General features: G+C 43.0%; 2 protein-coding genes across 4 annotated transcripts in view; one reads left to right on the forward strand and one right to left on the reverse strand.

Annotated features, from left to right (window-relative positions):
* ZNF106 (zinc finger protein 106) overlaps window positions 1-10,180 on the forward strand; it is a 58,660-nt gene extending 48,480 nt beyond the window's left edge. For both annotated transcript variants that reach the window (XM_018054397.1, XM_018054398.1), the window contains 7 exons: window positions 927-1,118; window positions 1,548-1,610; window positions 2,291-2,410; window positions 2,925-2,996; window positions 3,831-3,902; window positions 5,703-5,849; window positions 6,289-10,180. In XM_018054397.1, the coding sequence (XP_017909886.1) occupies window positions 927-1,118; window positions 1,548-1,610; window positions 2,291-2,410; window positions 2,925-2,996; window positions 3,831-3,902; window positions 5,703-5,849; window positions 6,289-6,345 (723 nt within the window). In that variant the 3' untranslated portion in view covers window positions 6,346-10,180. The remainder of the gene's footprint in view (window positions 1-926; window positions 1,119-1,547; window positions 1,611-2,290; window positions 2,411-2,924; window positions 2,997-3,830; window positions 3,903-5,702; window positions 5,850-6,288) is intronic.
* The window catches only part of CAPN3 (calpain 3), a 55,512-nt gene continuing 47,631 nt past the window's right edge, over window positions 10,666-18,546 (reverse strand). Inside the window, exons 15-24 of one of the 2 annotated variants that reach the window (XM_005685533.3) lie at window positions 18,043-18,060; window positions 14,707-14,820; window positions 13,661-13,738; window positions 13,235-13,292; window positions 13,075-13,139; window positions 12,537-12,605; window positions 12,353-12,431; window positions 12,019-12,135; window positions 11,646-11,704; window positions 10,666-11,328 (exon numbers count right to left, since the gene is read on the reverse strand). In XM_005685533.3, coding sequence (XP_005685590.1) covers window positions 11,302-11,328; window positions 11,646-11,704; window positions 12,019-12,135; window positions 12,353-12,431; window positions 12,537-12,605; window positions 13,075-13,139; window positions 13,235-13,292; window positions 13,661-13,738; window positions 14,707-14,820; window positions 18,043-18,060 — 684 coding nt within the window. In that variant the 3' untranslated portion in view covers window positions 10,666-11,301. The remainder of the gene's footprint in view (window positions 11,329-11,645; window positions 11,705-12,018; window positions 12,136-12,352; window positions 12,432-12,536; window positions 12,606-13,074; window positions 13,140-13,234; window positions 13,293-13,660; window positions 13,739-14,706; window positions 14,821-18,042; window positions 18,061-18,546) is intronic. The other variant, XM_005685535.3, reaches the window with a different exon arrangement.

Raw genomic sequence — 18,546 nt, forward strand, 5'->3', positions numbered from 1 at the left:
TGGATCTTTTTTCTGTTTTGCCCACACTCGTGGAATGCAGTGCTTTGATGATGGGGCTCATCAAAAAGCCAGGGCTGTTGACCTTGGCCTGTCTACCTTTGGGCCCTGAATGCCTTTCATCTATCTCCCCAGCATTTTAAGATGGCTGAGATAGAGGTTCCCAGCTGCTGCTCTTGCCTAGTCTCTGGGAGTTTTGTCTTATACTTGCACCTAAAATACCTTTTTAGAGTTGGGGGAAAGTAGGAAACTATGAACAAAATTGGTTTGGGAGTAAGGAAAGCAAGTCTAAAATCTGAAGTAAAGGAATGTTTATCCACATCCATATTCAGGATGTGACCATGCTGTGCTGAGTGACATAAAGGCTCCTATAGTTTAACTTAATGTTATGAGAGAAAAACAGAACCAGAGGTCAGGAAAAGGTCAGAATAACATAAAAGTTGAAGAATGAGAAACTGGTTGTCTAAGAAAGTAGTTCTCAAAGAGAATTTTGGAAGCAACCATGACAAACAGAGTACATACATTTTGGATGACAAAAATCAGACTTCTTGGGTCTTTGGCATGGAAAATGTATTCAAATATGGAAAAAAGGTTTCTCTTTCATGTCACTGACTTAAGGGAAGTGAGAGAGGACATAAAAAGAGAACCAGATTCTAATTATGATCAGGATAGCATGGGTCAAAGATAGAAATGAGTTTATAACGTAAGACTGTCCCCACTAGAATGGAGGAAGAAGGTGTCATGAATACAGAGAGTGTTGGAATGGGAATGACAGAGGTTGGGGAGTTAGGGATACACAGTGGATATAAAAACTTACAGATAGGTGTTAGAATTTAGAGTTTGTATCAGGGTAGTGATTTGGATTAGTTGATGCTGAGTTTTTCCAACTAAGTGGTTTTTACTTCATATAATGGTGGCTTATTTTTCAGAACAACAAACGACTTGAAATCTTTGAATGCCATGGCCCTCGGGCTGTCAGCTGTCTTGCCACAGCTCAGGAAGGTGCCCGAAAGTTGCTGGTTGTGGGTTCTTACGACTGTACCATTAGCGTACGTGATGCACGGAATGGATTGCTCCTTAGAACTCTGGAGGGCCACAGCAAAACCATCCTCTGCATGAAGGCAAGTATGAAACAGGAGTTCATTGTCTGGTGCAAACAGAAGAGTTCAAATGAAATTTCCCATGTTTTCTAACGCCTTATTTAGAATACAGGAGGTTACAGTCCTTTTCCTTAGGCCTGCAATCACCACAGGATGTACTGATTTTTAGCATATTAATTGAGAGACAAATATTATAGAATGTAGATATACTCAAATGCTGTTCTACTTTGTAATCATTCCAAAGAAGCAACAAAACCAATAATATGTTGTCAGTTTATCAGAGTACTTAGTGGCAGCACATAAATTTCAGTTCAGAAAATTTGTCTGAGAAACTTATTTTATACCTCATTCATGCTCATCTCAAAACAGGGCAGAAAGTAGAATTTGCAAGTTAAAGGAAACCTCAGAACTTTATACTGAATCTCACTCACTGAATTTTTTTTCTTTAAGGTGGTGAATGACCTTGTATTCAGTGGCTCCAGTGATCAGTCAGTCCATGCTCACAACATTCATGTAAGCCTTGTTGGTATATCTTTAATAAAATGGTGGATAAAGCTTGAAGGGATTCCTCTTGCAATTTAAATTAAGCCTCCTTTCTAGTGGAAAGACTTAATAATCCCTGTCCATAAGCTCTTGGATACTGTTAAGCACTGTAGAAATCAAAATTCTTCATGGGGGACAGACTCAAAAGTTTACATCAGGTTTAGTTTAAATGTCTCATTTAAATGTGAGACATATTGAGCATCTGAGGCTCTAAGAAAGTAGATATGATATATTGTTTAAAATAGCACAAATAGAAACAGCTGTGAGACTCTGCTTGGGTCATAGAGGCCACTTTTGAAGTTCAGTTCCTAGTCTGAACTTCTGAGGTTATTCAGCCTCAGGAACTTTTTGTCCAGATCCAGTGAAATGATAAAAGTGAATATACTTCGAACACTATAAGAATACATACTCACAGAGCTGTGACCCTTCTCTCTCTGTAACACTGGGTTCTCTCCATCAGGATACAGTGCATATATTTTATATAAGTAACAAATGCTTGTGAGAATACTTCACCTGTCTAAAATTAGTACAGCTACGTGTGTGTACAAGTAGTCTCATCATTACCTCTTTTAGAATTACAGAATTATAAATCTCAAAAGTCAAGACTCTTAGAAATCAGTCTAGTGACTCTTGTCTCTCTTCTGGTGCAGACTGGTGAGCTTGTCCGGATCTATAAAGGTCACAATCATGCCGTGACTGTGGTGAATATCCTAGGGAAAGTGATGGTGACTGCTTGCTTGGATAAATTTGTTCGTGTCTATGAGTTACAGGTAGAATTTAGATTCACTATTTTGTTTGAATGATTTGGAGAGATGGTCTGTTTGGATTTGGTGTTTGTTTTTTTTTAATATGGAAAGGCTGGGGTGGAACTCAGAATTATGAAGTAGTTTGGTCCTTGGACAGCACTTTCAGAAATACTGCCCTGACATACCTGGTCAGGTTCACAGGTGTCAAAATTTATGGTTTCTGGAGGGCAGCTGTAGCCTGTCACATCTGTGTGGTTCTCTGTGTACAATTTTAGGTTTGAGACTTTGACACTACACAGAAATTGGTGGGGATTTTTTCCCCCCAATTACCAGCTCTTCCCTTGAGGAGGAGGACTTATTAAAAAGATCGCTGTTCTATTATGCTTCTGTTAACAAGTGACTGGTGCTTCAGCTTGATACCTGAGGTACAGTTTTAAACTTGCAAAAGCCTTCAGGGACTATGCTTATTAAACACAAGGTATAAATAACCTTGATTCTCTTTCTTTTTCCCCCCTCCACCGCCCTGCCTCCACTTAAGTCGCATGATCGATTGCAGGTTTATGGAGGACACAAAGACATGATTATGTGTATGACCATCCATAAAAGTATGGTGAGTTTAATTTGCCATGTCACATGTTCGCTTTTGAATGTGTTTACTAAAAATTCTACAGACTCTTAGTAGTGTTACTGTCATTTCCAAAAATGACATCTGTTTTTGATATGTTTATTATATGTTCATTGATATGTTTTTGATATGTTCATTATTGAATGTTTTCTATCTCTTGGTATTATAATATTGAGAAGTAACCCAGTAGTGCTCTTGAATATTCCATTTTTATTAAGAACTAAAATAGTTACAATAAAAAAATATAATACCACCATTAAATAGAAGGTAAATTTAAGGTGTTGCCAAAAAAACAGGTGAGTAGTGTTTTTTCAGAGACATTACGATCTGGACAATACATTGGAATAGAGTCAGGAGATTTGGTCATTGTGGCATAGCAGACCTAAAAGTAGAAGCTAACTCATGTAACCCTACTCATCTTTGATTTTATTTTTAAATTTTGAGTTGAACCAGAATGGATATTTTTCTAACTTTAAGCTGTAGGGTCTTTGTCCCAGTGAAATTCAGAAGCCTGATACGTAATGCCCAGCAGAAGCCAGGGCTAATACCAGTTAAAGTATAAGCAGTGCCTCTGAGCCCTACCACTTCTGCTCTCAATGACAGTCCCAAGAATGGCTTTCTAAGGAGCATAGCTTCCAAGTATCCAGACTGGAAGATGTATAAGATACTTTCCTATTATGGTACTCTGGGGCTGGTTTGGGTTTAGGTTTATAGTTTCCTGTTGTAGTGCTACCAGCTTTTGACTCTTATTTTGAGGATGTTCATAGTAGTTTTATTGTGTGTTGTTTTAGTCTGATAATGATGAACATTTTTCTCTAGATTTATACTGGCTGTTATGATGGCAGTATTCAGGCCGTGAGGCTAAATTTGATGCAGAATTACCGCTGCTGGGTAAGGACTGAAACTGTTCTTGTCACCAGACTTATATGTTGCCCAACCCCAGGCCAATTTATAGATCTTCATTATCATTGGTTTAACATTTTCATATTGAGTCTTCCACCATAGGACAAATAAGCTTATTTTTTTTAAAGTACATAAAATGCTTCTATAATTCTATAGTGAAAGTTCAATCTTAAGGTTAGATATGAACTACGTTTAAGTGTCCATTCAGAGGTTATTTCCTTTGTGTTTTTTATTTTGCTTTATTACTATATTAATACATGCCTACAAAAACATCAATAGTACAGAAGTGTGTGAAAGAAAAGTGGAAGTGCTTATTTTCATAACCTGCCTACAACATTTTACCCATTCCTCAGGCATTTACATGTATTAGTAGTTTGGTTTGTTCATTGGTTTTTGAGAAATAGACAAATAAAAACTTGCCCTCTTGAAGTTCTAAACCTCAGTTCACTAGTCTAAATTTCATGGTTTTTATTTTAGAGTGGAGGATGGTGATTAAACCTCAAAACTTTCTCACTGTTTCTTATAAACCTTAATTTATTTCATCAGTTCTAATAGTACTGACCAGAGAAAAGTGGCTGGCACTGAATTTTTTTCCCCTAAACCCTAATCCCCTTTTCAGCATTGATGACCTGGATGCTCACATTTTAAAATTTGAGTTTAGATTTGTCTCTGGCCTAATTCTTTTCAGCTTTTTATACATCACTATCTTTGATTTTTAGTGTTCTCAGTGAAGACAGGCAAAATCTAGTATAACGTGTCCAAAACATACTTAATGTTTTAATCCAAAACATACTTAATGTTTTAATCCAAAACATACTTAATCCAAAGCAGTATCCAAAATAGACTTATCTAGAGAAATGAGGAAAATACCTTCTGGTATTAAAGCTGGGGGTATGAAATAGTGTTTACAGAGGGAAAATTCTGAATTTCATTACTTTTTAGAAATGAACATGTTAGAATCATTTCTTAAAAGCCTATAAGGAAAGAAAGCCAAAACGAAAGAGTCTTTATGCTTTCTGACTAACAATTGAAATAGCCACATTTATAATACAGTAAAAAAAAGAAAGAAAGATCACAAGACTGTGATTCAAGTGATAAAAATTGTAAGTAAAGACAGACTTCCTTGGCAGTTTTCTGCCAGTATTTCCACAAATGTAGTTTCCTTTATCGTACATTTGTGTTTTCAAGTTTATAAGCCAACAATTCTTAAAATTGTTAAAAATTACTGAAGTATTACAGGAAAGCTCTTTGTCTTTTTAAATAAATGGGCTGAAAAACTCTTTTTATGATGGCAAGATAAAGAATTATTATGGTTTACCACGCTCTATAACAACCTAGACGGGTGGGATGGAGTGGGAGGTGGGAGGGAGGTTCAGGAGGAGTATACCTATGGCTGATTGATATCGATGTATGGCAGAAACCAACATAATATTGTAAAGCAATTATCCTTCCATTAAAAATAAATTTTTTAAAAAAGAATAAGTATAGTTTGAATTGAATTTTATTTAATTTGCCTGTATTTGCTAACAGCTTCATTATTTAAAGACGTAATGGCTATATTAGTGCTTTGCCTTTTCAGAATACTGAACTGTCAAAAGACTTCCCAGGCTTTTCAAAGTTTCTGAATAAATTCATGATTAATTTGGTTGCCTCTGGCTTTGTTGAATTTGCCAGCCAAGAATAAATTAAAGAATAGGGGCTTACTCATAGGCTACAATGAAGAATGTTCTCATTGCATGTTTCCCGTATTCTTTATAACTTAACTCTTTCAATTCTCTCTCTCTCCAGTGGCATGGCTGCTCTCTGATATTTGGTGTTGTAGATCATTTAAAACAACATTTGCTGACTGACCATACAAATCCAAACTTTCAAACTCTGAAATGTCGCTGGAAGAACTGTGATGCTTTTTTTACTGCTAAGAAAGGATCCAAACAGGTATATCAGTGGGATTTGAGGTCAACCCGGGGTCACTGACTGCTCAGAGCAGGGTTCAGTAAACCTTTTTTGCCTTATTAGAATGTTCAGACTTGCAGTAAACAGGGAGAGTGTAAGGATTTTTCTTTTTATTGTTAATATTATTCACAGATTTGAGAGATAGCTTAATGAGGTTTCAAGTGAAGAATTAGGTAGTTTTTGAGAAAGAGTCTAAAGAGAATGTTTTCACTTGTTCCAATCCAGTAACTGAACCTAGAGGTTTATTATAGCATTCTTGTGTTAAGAACTCAAGTGCACAGTTCCATGTGAATTAAGAGTGGTGGGTCTTAACTGCCTTTCATGGATCACAGATTAGACCTGGGAAGCTCTCCGTGGCTTTGACTTTCTTTTGACCTACTACCAACCTCTTTCTCATGGGTCCTTTTCCCTTTATTTCTAGGATGCTGCAGGACACATTGAACACCATGCTGAGGATGACAGCAAAATTGATTCATGAAGTTTTTTGCCTCCCATGTTGGGAAGTCTTTAGTTGAACTAATCTCACATCAGCCCCTTACACAGGCCAATGTCCTCCTTTCCCCAGTGAATCAGGGAAGGAGAAAGTGGTTACTAGCCAGGCTTACTACTAGCATAAGTCTGGGCAGCTCTATGGGATGACAGGTTACACTTCTAAGTTTTTGCTGGAGGTTTGTCAGATTTAAACAGATTTTTAAGGAACCATACTCTTCTGGGAGAGCATGGCATATAGTAATTAATGCTACTGGTGTTCTCCAGATGTTTATTAAAGACACAGATCTTAATTGGTTACCCAGTTTGACCCAAATCACACATGTATTTTATTGATTTCAGTTTGTGATTTTTAGTTTCTGTTCTTATGATGGTTTAAACCAATACTCACGTGTTTAAGTACAAATTTGTTCAAATGTTAGGTTTTTAGGATCAGTCTTAATTTCTCCTCAATTATTGCAATCAGTTAATTCTAACCACTGGGTATTTTAATTGGAAGCAACTATTTTCCTTTCTTAACAATTACGTACAATGTGTTTCAATATTCTCGTCTTAGATGGACAGAGCTGGCTTTAAATACTAAAGGGACACACAGTAGATTTTTAACAGCTGGAGTAGCTGCTCTGCTGATTATATTTTAGGAGCTCAGGCAACAGATCACATAATGACAAATCCTTGCAGACAATTATTCCTATTGAACCTCTGCAGATTTTGATAAAAGTCCTAGGTTCAAGGACTTGGTTCAAGGTACTTGGAGATCCCACTGTTAGACCTGGGTACCCCCTAGCCTGCAGGTATTGGCAGGCTGTTCAAACTGGAGGTGTGCCTTTGTCTTTCCAGGTTCTGACTCTCCCAAGTGGGCAGGTTTGAAACCTTTTAGTTTGCTTCATTGCCAACCCCTCTCCCATTCTCTGGTTGTGCCTAGACTGACAGCAGCCATCATATAGTTCCTCTGGGCTCATGAGGTACTTTTCACCCACCCGCAGTACACAAATAGGGGGAATCAGGATAAAGCATCTGAATATAGTATTTAAGGCCTCAAGCAAACTTCTTAAAGACCAGTGTATTGCGTTCACCTCCCCCACTAAGCTGAGAAGGAAGGGTGGAGTGGGGTGAAGGGAAAAGACCCTCCCTGTCCTTCAAGAGCAGCCAAATGAACAAAGCCGCCTTGTCACTGCTTTGTTTTTAAATTCTCTCTGGACTCTTCAGTGAAGCCATAGAGGTGTTACTTTAGCTTTTTGTTTCTGTGATCGTCAAAACTCTAAAAGATTCTACAGAGAGAGGGAGGAGAGGAGAGAGGAGCCGAGTGCCACATACTGAGCTCCAGACGTGATGCCCACTCTTCACTAGAGGAGAGCAGCCAGGTTTATCTCCACCCACCCTAGTGTACACACTTCTTCTCCCATGTCTTCACTCAGACTCTAGGGTAGGGGAACTTCACCTGGGGTTCAGGGATAGGTTTCATGAGGGTATCCAAAACCTCTGGAATTGAGTGTAAGACTAAGTAGCTGTTCTTTTTTTCCAGGAAAGCCTGTGGTGGTTCTTACTGGATCCAAAAAAAAAAATAACTAAGCTGGGAGATACATCTAGATAATGAATGGCCCCATGAATTATTTACTTCTGTCCTTATGAAGGCAGGACTCTTGTGTTGACCACATTACTGAGATTTGCATGATATTTGAGAGAGCAGAGAAGATCTTGTTGTATAAAGTTGATGTGTGCTGTTTCTGTCTGAGAACAAGCATTCCCTTCTCTTACCCCAGTTCCTATACATGTGACCAGAGAACCCAAGCTGTTCTGTGGGTTTGGGAATGGTGATTCCTAGGAAAGTACATTTAGATTTATTGCTAAACCTGGCATTTTCCTTTGGACTGTAGTGAACCCACATTCCCACATTGGCTGAGCAGTGTGCTGAGAAAGTCTTGCATGCTCTGTTACATAGGTGCCCTTCTGTTCTGCCTGAGGACATGTCTGAAAAGATGAGAGTGGTGGAGCCTTTGTACAGCAGGAAAGGGATATGTGAGGTGTTGGGCAGTCGTGGGGAACTGTTGTAGGTATGAACAGATTGATAGAATCAGTAAAAACTGATTTGAGCTTAACTTTGATAGAATCATGCACAGTCTATCTGCCTTTATGTGTGCAGTTATGGATGTTTCTTGTACGTGTGTATGCGTGTGGGCACCTATACTTAATAATACTTCTCCCCATTTCACAGGAATTTTCTTTGAAGCCGTAGCAATAATGTCTTTGTTTCAAGAATGTGTAAAACTCACTTAACACCAGGTTAGTGTATTGCCCTAAATGCACTGTTGTAGCCATCTGTTTAGAAATAAAGGCACCATAAGCATCTTGGCTGCTTATGGTTGTGTGTTATTACTTTTAAGTGTCTTCAAAGTTATGCAGAAGTCTTTTTTTGAAGTCTTCGATAATGTCTTGGCTGATTCTGGCCTTCTCTTCCCTCTCAGATTAGGGCAGTGGTTCAGGGATTTGTGTTGGCTCTGATATTTCTCACTTAGTGGAGGAAGGAAATTGTTACGTGACGTGACAAAACACAGCTCATTTCTTCTAAGGAATCAAATGTTATTTTTAATTACTTGTGTTTACTTCTGACAGCAGAAGCCAAGAAAACCATAGCATAAGTCCTTTTGTGTATATATGCTAGTGTTTTAATGGCAACTTGTTCTGATGAAATATCAGTGACTTCAAGTTTTATCATGAAATTTTTAATCAGGTTCAAAATTTTGGCATGCTACTCTATTCTGTATAAAGCAGTTAGACACAATGCAAACAAAGGGTTATTTTGACCTGATGTTACTTGAATTTGAGAGAACGTCATTGTTACTACACTCCTGCTTTCGTGGAGAATTTTTTTTTTCTGCCTCAGAAGTTGAGTGTTTAGCTTCTGAACTACCTATAATTTGTAGGCAACATTATTGCTATTTAAGTGATTATTTGCCTAACAAAGGGTTTTTTGTTTTTCTCTTTTTGGTAGATTATACAGTGGACAACTTTAGTGACTAGGAATGTGGATGATTTGGTGGGAGTAGGTGTATAACACTTAGCAGAATGGTAATGGTATATTTTATGGAAGAGTTCCATTTGAGGGGAGGTTAAACTATATTGTGAAGTGGGATTTAAATATCACGTCCCCTCTGGTTTGCAGTTTATATAGGCCGACTTATAAATTTTGTAACTGTTACCTAAAGGAGAGCTCCTAAAAACTGTTAAGGCCATGCCCGCCACATTGTTACAGCCTGCCACATTGTTACAACAGTGATTTTATCCCAGCAAATCCTCAGGATCCATGAGAATTTCAGAGATGCTGTCTGATGGTCAGAAACAAGCTGTGGTATAGGTGGTTTGGGTTACACTGAGTTCCATACATCAGTGGATGTGAAATCTTGATTAAACCAAACCTACTACTTATCAGACAGTAACCGCTAACCTCACTTCCAACCCCCAACTATGTGGCCTTGCTGGGTCACATGATGACTAACATTTCCCAGATTTCCTCTGAATTCACAGTAGTAGCCCAGTTGAATTGGGGGAGAAGGAAGCAAGGAGGAAAGGCTGTTGAGGATCTTTTCTCCTGTTTCAGAGAAGTACATGCCCTTGAGCTGTGCCAGTGCCCTTGGTGTCTTGATTTTTTTTTAAATTGAATATGGGTTAGAAGACTGAAATCAGATGACATTTGACTGCAAAATGTTTATAAGCAAATAGCTTAGCCTTCTTACATTTTGGTATAAAGCTGTGAACTTCCTAACTTTGTAAAGCAACATATAAAGCAAATATAAGAGGAAAATAAAGTACTTTTACTAATTGTTTATTTTTGTTACCTTATCTACATATTCACGGCCGACCCTTTTCCATGTTGATACAGAGATCAAGAAGGAAATTGGGTGGAAAATGCAAGATGGTTATAGATCATGGTCCAGATAAGCATGGCAAACACCTTCATTTAAGGGTTTGTCCAAGGTCATACAGTAGGTCAGTGTTAGTAGAGGAGCTCTGCGTCATCACAGTCAGCTAACTTGCCCCTCCAGTTAATAGGTGACCCATTTTGTCTTGATCTAGACACCAATACCTATTCCCCTTCCTTTCTTGGTGTATCTTGGAAAGTATTTGAGTGATTCCTGTGCTCAAGAAATAGCAAAAAGGCATGGTTAAAGTGGGGTTTGGGATTTGTGTTTGTATGTGTGTGTATTTTCCATTGCTGTATTCTGAAGCTATCTATAGCTCTATACCCAATGGGTGAGATTGGAGCTACTCAGTCGCTGTAGCTCTCAGTGTGAGAAAACAAAACACAATCAAACCAGCAAAACATATGCCTTTATTTAGACGAACTTTTTTCAGAATGCAACCTAACTTATGAGTCAGATAACCCAAAATGTCCAAACCTCTTTTCACTGAACTAGTTTACTCCAGAGCAGCCCTGTCCTGAAACAATCAGGCAGAACCAAGTGCTCATTGGGTTGCTGTCCCATGGGTGGGAGAACACAGAGATGAAGGGGAGGGGGTTGGATGCGGGGGGGAGGGGTCTAGCACCAGGAAGTACTGAGTGCCTTTGGCAAATGCTTCTGCAAACAGCTGCAAGCATCTAAGGAGAGTACTTGTCTTCAGAGCTGAGGCCATCAGACTCCAAGCAAAGCTCTCACTGGCCTGTGGCTAGCCGAAGCAGACAGAGGTACTTGGCTCCATGTGGCACAGGGACAACACAGCTCTCCCTTCCCCATTCCTTAACTGTAGGGTCAGGCTGGGCCTGACAAATGGACAGATGCCCTAAGGCTAGGCGGGAAGTAAGTAGAGGAGGAACTAGACTGATGAGGTGCCTGGAGGCTTCCTGGGGGTGCAGCAACTGTGTCCTTTGAGGTAAGTGACTTTAGCTCTGTTGGGTGAAATTGAAATCCTGAGTGATCCTCCATGCCTTGGATGTGGCCAGCTTGATTCAGGCATACATGGTAAGCTGCAGCCACTGCAAGAGGAAGGCCCAAGATCAGAATGCACGTGAGACAAAAAGCCAAGCCCTAGAGATCTAAAGGGTAGAAGAAAAGGCCAGTCCCAGCGTGCCAGACACTGGGAAGATTTCCTGAGAAGCATCCTTCCCACAGATCTTCCCTAGAAAGTACAGATTTTCCAGCATAAAGCCATAACAGGCTTCCTTAGAGCCTTCCCCCAGTATGCATTCCCCATGACCACATCCTGCTGAGCTCTGAGGTTCCCTTTATGTTCCTTTCCCATCCCTCAAATTTTAAAGTGCAGGGGGAGTGTACTGTTTCTGTTAGGTTTTACCTCGAGAACGTTGAGTTTGATGATACCGTCCCCATCCTTGTCAAATGCATTGAAAGCTCCTGCTCGGAAGAATGCACAGACCAGAGGCCAGTTACAGGTGCTCCCCCCCAATCCCCCACCACTCCACCTTTTCTTAAGAGGACCATGTGCCCGGTGATGCCCTTCAGCACCAAAATAGGCCAAAGTATCACCAATAACTGCCCCTTGCCATCCCATTCTGAGCCTAAAGAGGACCTTCACCTTTGTTCAGCCTGAACAGTAGATTGGGATTTGTCCAGGGTCATATAGTAAGGTCAGTTAGTGGAGATTCCCTCCACTACAGGAGAGGGAGCAGGAAGGGCACAAGAGAGCAGAAGGGTAGCTGTCCACTTACTGAACATGCCCTCCAGCCTGACAAAGCAGCAGATGAAACTGTCAAAGTCGATGTTCATGTACTTGTCTGCATAGCGCATGGTAATGATATCGTAGAGCTGGTTGTTGAGGTGGAAGCCTGTGGGGGAGAGCACAGGAGAGGATGAGATAGGGTTGAGTCCTCAGGCCTGCTTGCTTTCTCCTTAGAACTTCCTGGTCATGCTATGGCCTAGAAGAGGAGAACAAGAAGCCCTTTCTCATCCCTTTGGTAGGCCCCAGTGGCCCAGTCCTCCCCTCTCATCCCCGCTCCTACCACCTCCTATCCACATCCTGGCCACCCCATTTCTTCCCCATACCTGCATCATTGACTGCATTGCGCATCTCATAGCTATTTATGGTGCCAGATTGGTCTGTGTCGTAGTGTTTGAAAATTTTCTGGCAATAGAAAATTTGAGGACAGAGGTCACACACTCATCCTCTGAATTAGTCCCTTCCTTAGTTCACTTTCACTTTACTTCCACCCTTGTTCTCTCCTCCCACCTGCCACGTCTTAATCTTCTTCCAGAGGTGATGAAACTCTTGCAGGTTCAGTCTCCCAGAGCCATCTGTCTGGAGGAAGGAGGTCAGGGCTACAGGGCACATAGCAAAATCCTCCTGGCTTGGGAGCAGACCTTCTATGGGGGCTGTGCAAGGGATGTCCTCTATAGAAGAGCTTTGCCCAGGATATCCACCCTTGCCCTGACCTAGTGTTTAACACCCACCTCCATGCTTCCCTAGTCAGAATCAGTGCCTGCTCTAGAACCCAGGGAACCTTTTTCTAAAGACCACTAAAGGGTAGGGCCTCAGAATCCCAGGCCTGAGGTTGAGAGCAGGGGCCAGTGTTCTCCCAACTGTGCTTCCTCCAACAGCTCCTTTAAGATCAGCAGCCAGGAAGTTTAGCACAGGGCCTCCTTAAATCTTTCCTTGAGCATGAATTTGGGCCCCTCTGCTTGACTGGGTCCCCCTCATTGTTGCCCTAGTCCCAGGAGACTACATAGGGGCTGCTGACATGGCTGGGAAAGGGTGGCAGGAAGGATACGTCCATGAGAGCGATCATGCTACGGCAGGACTCCAGCGTGAAGCCTTGTGTCTTCAGGTCCTTATCTGAGAGGTATGGAGAAGAGTGAGGAGCTGCCTTCAGATAGCTGGACACACACTACCCGACTGCCCACCTGCCCCTGCAGAATTAAGCTGCTCACGTTTGTTCACAACTCTGTTAAGGACATTCTTGAGCTCATCTGCACAGATCTCCATGTCCTGAGGAGGAAAGGGGAAGAGAGTCATGGTTCAAGAGTGCAGCAGCTGATGGAGCATAGGCTTTGCAAATCAAATCCTGGCCGTCCATGCTTGTATAGTCCATGACAGGGCTGTTCTGTCGGGGAAGCTGGGGCTTTTCTGAGGAAGACACTGCACCTTCAGCTGTCTAGAAAGCAGTGGGCCACCCAGTGGGTGTGTCGGTCTAGAACTCAAAGGACTTCACTTGTGGATTTCTGTGCTACACTCATATACCCCGTTTCCACCAAAAACCCAAATGACCTCCACTGAACAATAATGAAATAACTGGCAAATTGAGCAATTCATCAAGGAGAGGAGTGTCTGAGTGAGTCAGAGTTGGAGGTACTCACATCGCCTGCTATCTGCCTGAAAATATTCCGGAATTGCCGCTGTTCCTCACTTTCCTGGTCAGTGTTGCCGGGCTCTAGCTGTGGAGGCACAAAGGAAAACTGGTTGGCAGGGACCAGGGAGATGGACAAACCCAAGAGGAAAGTTCCTTCTGGGCTGAAGGAGCCAGGGTGACTAAACCAGCCATTGGTGGCAGCAGGAGCTGGGTACAGAGTCAGTGCTCTTCTTTCTTGGTTGAACCTACTGATCTGGAGTGAGAATCATCTGGGCCCCAACAACCCTTCACTCTGTACCTCCCTAGCCTAGCCAGAGGAGGTATTTCAGCTGTACAGACATGTAGACAGCCCCCTTGGTCCTCTTCCCCCATCCGCACCAATTAGAGCCCTCTCCTCCTTTTACAGCCTGACCATCCCAACCAAACCAGCCCCAGCAGAATGAAGCGGACCAGACCAATCTGATACCTCCAGCTGTTTCTGCCATCAAGGCCAATTCCTCAGAGGACCCTCCTCCCCTCCCCATGCCGTTGCATGGGCACCACAGGACAGAGATGCCCATGGGTTTATCCGGAATCTTGCCAGTTAGTATACTTTGCCTCCTGTATACTTTACATGACCCCCTGTCCTCACTCCAATCTAACACTGTCTCTTGAGCTCTGGAGGGCTCCACTTCTGGTGTCACCCCCCTCCCACTACTGTTCTTTATCTTCCCTGTTGTTAATGACACCAGGAAACGAGCTGTTCTGTCCCAGTGTCTGTCACAGGCTTTGCATCCCTCTTCTCTCATCATCCTGGCTGGATGGGCTCCAGCAGGGAAGCTCAGCCTGTCCTTCCCAGGACCAGCTTGGTGTGGCAGCCAATCCCAAGACATTCATCCAAGCAGCACCCCCAAATTTTCGAATTTGATGAGGGAAAATATCAGTGGGACAAAATTAAACCTCTAGATGTTAAAGGGACACCCCACCCCTATGGCTCCTCCAACCCCCATGCACTCCAAGAGCACAGGCCTCGGTTGTGTGCAGGCCACCCCACTCATGCACATGCTCAGAAACCTGTGGGGATTTCGCTTGCTTATCAGGGCTTGTGTTGTCTTTGCCCTCCTCTGATTCCTGGTCCACACCCAGCTCCTTGTTGCTGTTTGCTCTGTCTGAAACAAAGATGATGGGCTGGAGAGAAAAGGGGAGTGAGGGGGCAGGAAGGAAACAAGGATTACTGGCTGAGTGGGCACATGAAGCAACCTCTCTCTTGGAGCAGCTTTGTTTAGTGAGGAGGAAAGAGCAGAGCTGGGACTTCTTGAACCTCTGTTCAAGCTCCATCTCTGCCACTAACAAGCTGTGTGACTTGAGGAAAGATGCTCAATCTCTCTGGACCTAAGTTTCTTATCTCCTTGTAGAGTTATGAGGATTAAACATGGTAGTTAGTACATGTGAAAATGCTAAGAATCCTAAAAGCAGCATGGTATAGTGCAGTGATTTTCAAGTATTTCGTAGATTTTTTTTTTTTCAAATGGAAACCTTGTTCAAATTAAATTTCCCCAGAAGCTCTAAAAACAGAGCTTCTCTGCTTAATGAAGAGGGCAGAGCTCTTTTCCCTTGACACCCCCACATCACCATGGCAGCTACTGAGGTTTCTCCAAGGAACCTCTAGGACTTGGCAGAGGACACATTGAGAAAAGAACTGACTATCTGTATGCTCACTGAGTGGGGTCAGAATACTTGACTGGAGTCCCAGCCATGCCCCTCACATATGAAAAATATCCTCTGGCTTGAGTTTACTCGTCCATTAATGGGGATGATAAAACCTGCTTTGCCCTTTTCATGGGGCTCTTATGGGGATCACACAAGATACTGAATGAATAAATGTACTGGAAAAACATTTAAGATGATGCCCAAATATAAGGGGTATTTGTCAGACATGCTCATGCAAGTGAGGAGAGTGTGAAAGGGTGGAGAGCGGCTGCCATGCTGTGGCGGCACTGGCTGGGGTATACATCCCATAGAGAAAGCCGGAGGAGGAAGACAAGGCCCCTGTCAGCAGTGCAGAGAACAAGGGGACAGTCAAAGTCTCTCAGTGCATAAGAGTTCCTGAGCACTCTTGAGTTCCCGTTTGCCTTTCCATATTGTTCCTCTAGGGCAGCACGAATGGACAGACCATGGAGAGAGCTTCCCCAGCTTTGGCTCCCAGCAGGCCCCAAATACCTTGGCTTGCTCTGCTTTCCAAGCAAGAGGTCTTGTTCAAGTGACTGATACCTGTAGGGAATCTCAGAGCAAGTGTGGCTAGCAGTCTGAGGGGGGAAGTGTGGCCATGGGGCGCCCCTACCAGGCACACAACTTGGGGCCCAAGTGTGGGTCTGGGCCACACAGGCCATGGAGTGTAAAGGCCCGGCACCAGAGAGCTGAGGGCAAGAAACATGGGTTCAGAGCAAATATGGCTTCCAGTTCAAGTTTCCCCACTCATTAGCAGTGTGTCCTCAGACAAGGACTTCTGAATCTTTATCCTCATCTATAAAAGAGGGATCCTGATAGCACCTACCTTGTAGACACTGTTGTAACTGAACACAATGTATATTTTACCTGCCTTAATATGCAGTTGGCTTGGTGAATGTCAGCTCTGGTCTGTACTAGCTTGGAGGATCCCTATGATGGATCCTTCCAGATGCTGTCATGAACACTAACACCAAACCTTGTCTGATGGCCTATGGCTATTGCTCCATTGGTGTGAGGATGCCCAAAGGTCAGTCATTTCTGGATGGCACTCTGGGTGGTCAAACCAAAGTTGTAAAAGGGGTAACATTATTGTAGGCATTACTGCCCTGGAGACCACAGGGGAAGTTATCAGGTGAAAGGAGCAAGGATGAGGTTGATTGTAATCTCGAGTTCCAAAATTACACATGAAAGCTTTCCTCTGAGGCCCCTGAGATGCTCTTAGCATGCATGGTTAGCTTTAGTGATGATGTCCCTGCAGCAGAGTGGTCTTAACCAGGACACCCAGGAGGGCAAGCTCCCCAGGTAGCTCTCCTTATCTTTCCCCCTGAAACCAGTCAAGTTGAGCAGCTCCTCTGGGGCCATGCATGTGAAGCTTCTCTTCCCCTCTCCCCTTTCCTGTCTGTTCATGCACAGCAAGCGGAGTCCATCAGAGAGAGAGGTCACTATCTAGGAGGGAGTTGGCAACCAGCTTCACCTGGAATGAGAGCCCTGGCAGTGACAGCCCCTCTGGGTGTCCTCTGCCACCCCCTTCCCCAGAAGGCTAAGGAAAAAGGAGTGGGAGCAGGCAGGGAAAACAGGAGGAAGAAGGAGCTGTCCTGCCTGCAGAGCAGGCACTGGTGTCGGAAGACAAGGCCCTCCCCCCCTGCCATGGAAATCCTCACACAACTCTGTCATTGCTTCCTAAGGACCAGGGCCCGTTGCCATTCCTGCAAGAATCAAGTCTGAGCTTAGCTTAGTCATACCCACTTCTGAGAAAGAAGAGGTTCTCCTGGGGTTTTTTGCAGGACCCCCATGTCAGGCCCATTTTCACTGGTTGGCCAACCTCCCTTTCTCTTCTAAGCAGGCGGTACAGTGTGGTGGTTCAGAGCACAGACTGCGGAGCCAGACCTCCTGGTTCCAGGGTGACTCTGCCACTGGCTGTGTGGTCTTGGGCATGTTGGTTAATCTGTCTGTACCTTTCCTTCCTCTGAAAATGAAGGTAGTCATAGTACAGGCGTCCCTTGCTTTATCATGCTTCACAGATACTGCATTTTTTACAAACTGAAGGTTTGTGGCAATTCCATCTTAAGTCTAATCGGTGCCATTTTCTGAACAGCATTGTGTGTTTTGTGTCTCTGTCACATTTTGGTAATTCTTACTATATTTCACACTTTTTCATTACTATCTTATGGTGATCTGCAGTCAGTATTCTTTGATGTTACTACTACAACTTGCTGAAGGCTCAGATGATGATCAGCATTTTTTAGCAATAAAGTCTTTTTAATTAAGGTACGTACTTTTTTTTTAGTATTAATGCTATTGCACACTTGATAGACTACAGTATAGTGCAGACATAACTATCATGCACTGGAAAACCAAAAACTTCCTGTGACTTGGTTTATTCTGATACTCGCTTTTTTGCAGTGTTCTGGAACTGAACACATAATATCTCTGAGGTCTGTGTGTACCAATCTCATAGAGTTGTGAGGATGGAGAGAATCCACGGAAAGCACCTACAAGAGTGGCTGGCTCATAGCCTCCACTCGGCAAGTGTAAGCTATCAATGCTCTGTACCCTTAGCTGCCAGAGGAGCTCAGGGAAGGAGGTGGAGGGCTGGGGAGAGGAGGCAGGTCCAGTACACGCATGCTCACTCTTACACACTCACACTGCGTGCTGTCTGCCCACTCACCCTGTTACACCCACCTTGGGTTTTTTCTTTTTCTGCACAAGAAAAGAAAATAATAAATGCAAAATAAGTGAAAAGCAAGTTCCCAGAAAACCCAGTGGCTTTTGGCTTCCCTGTGAACCTGGTCCTCAGTGTCGGGTGAGGTTCAGAAATCTGGGTCATGTGGAGCCAAACGGGCCTGGAGGGCATAGGGAGAAGAGAATTTTCCAGGCCCAGACACTGGCAGCTGATAAGGCTTTGCTTTTATAGTCCATTCTGCCATTGGTCGTGGCCAAGGAAGGGGAGCTTCTGGCAGATGTTTTGTATTTTTTAATGAAGTTGGTTACTAAATCACCCCAAAAGTTGGCTAACCTAAACTGGCCTGAAAATGAATTTTATTTGATTTATAGTTTTTGGTTTTTCGTTAAAATTAGAAGGTCAGGGCTTCTCTGGCGGCTCAGACGATAGAGTCCACCTGCGATGCAGGATACCCAGGTTTGATCCCTGGATTGGGAAGATCCCCTGGGGAAGGAAATGGTGAC

This window comes from Capra hircus, chromosome 10 (assembly GCF_001704415.2).
Source record: "Capra hircus breed San Clemente chromosome 10, ASM170441v1, whole genome shotgun sequence".
NCBI lineage: Eukaryota > Metazoa > Chordata > Mammalia > Artiodactyla > Bovidae > Capra > Capra hircus.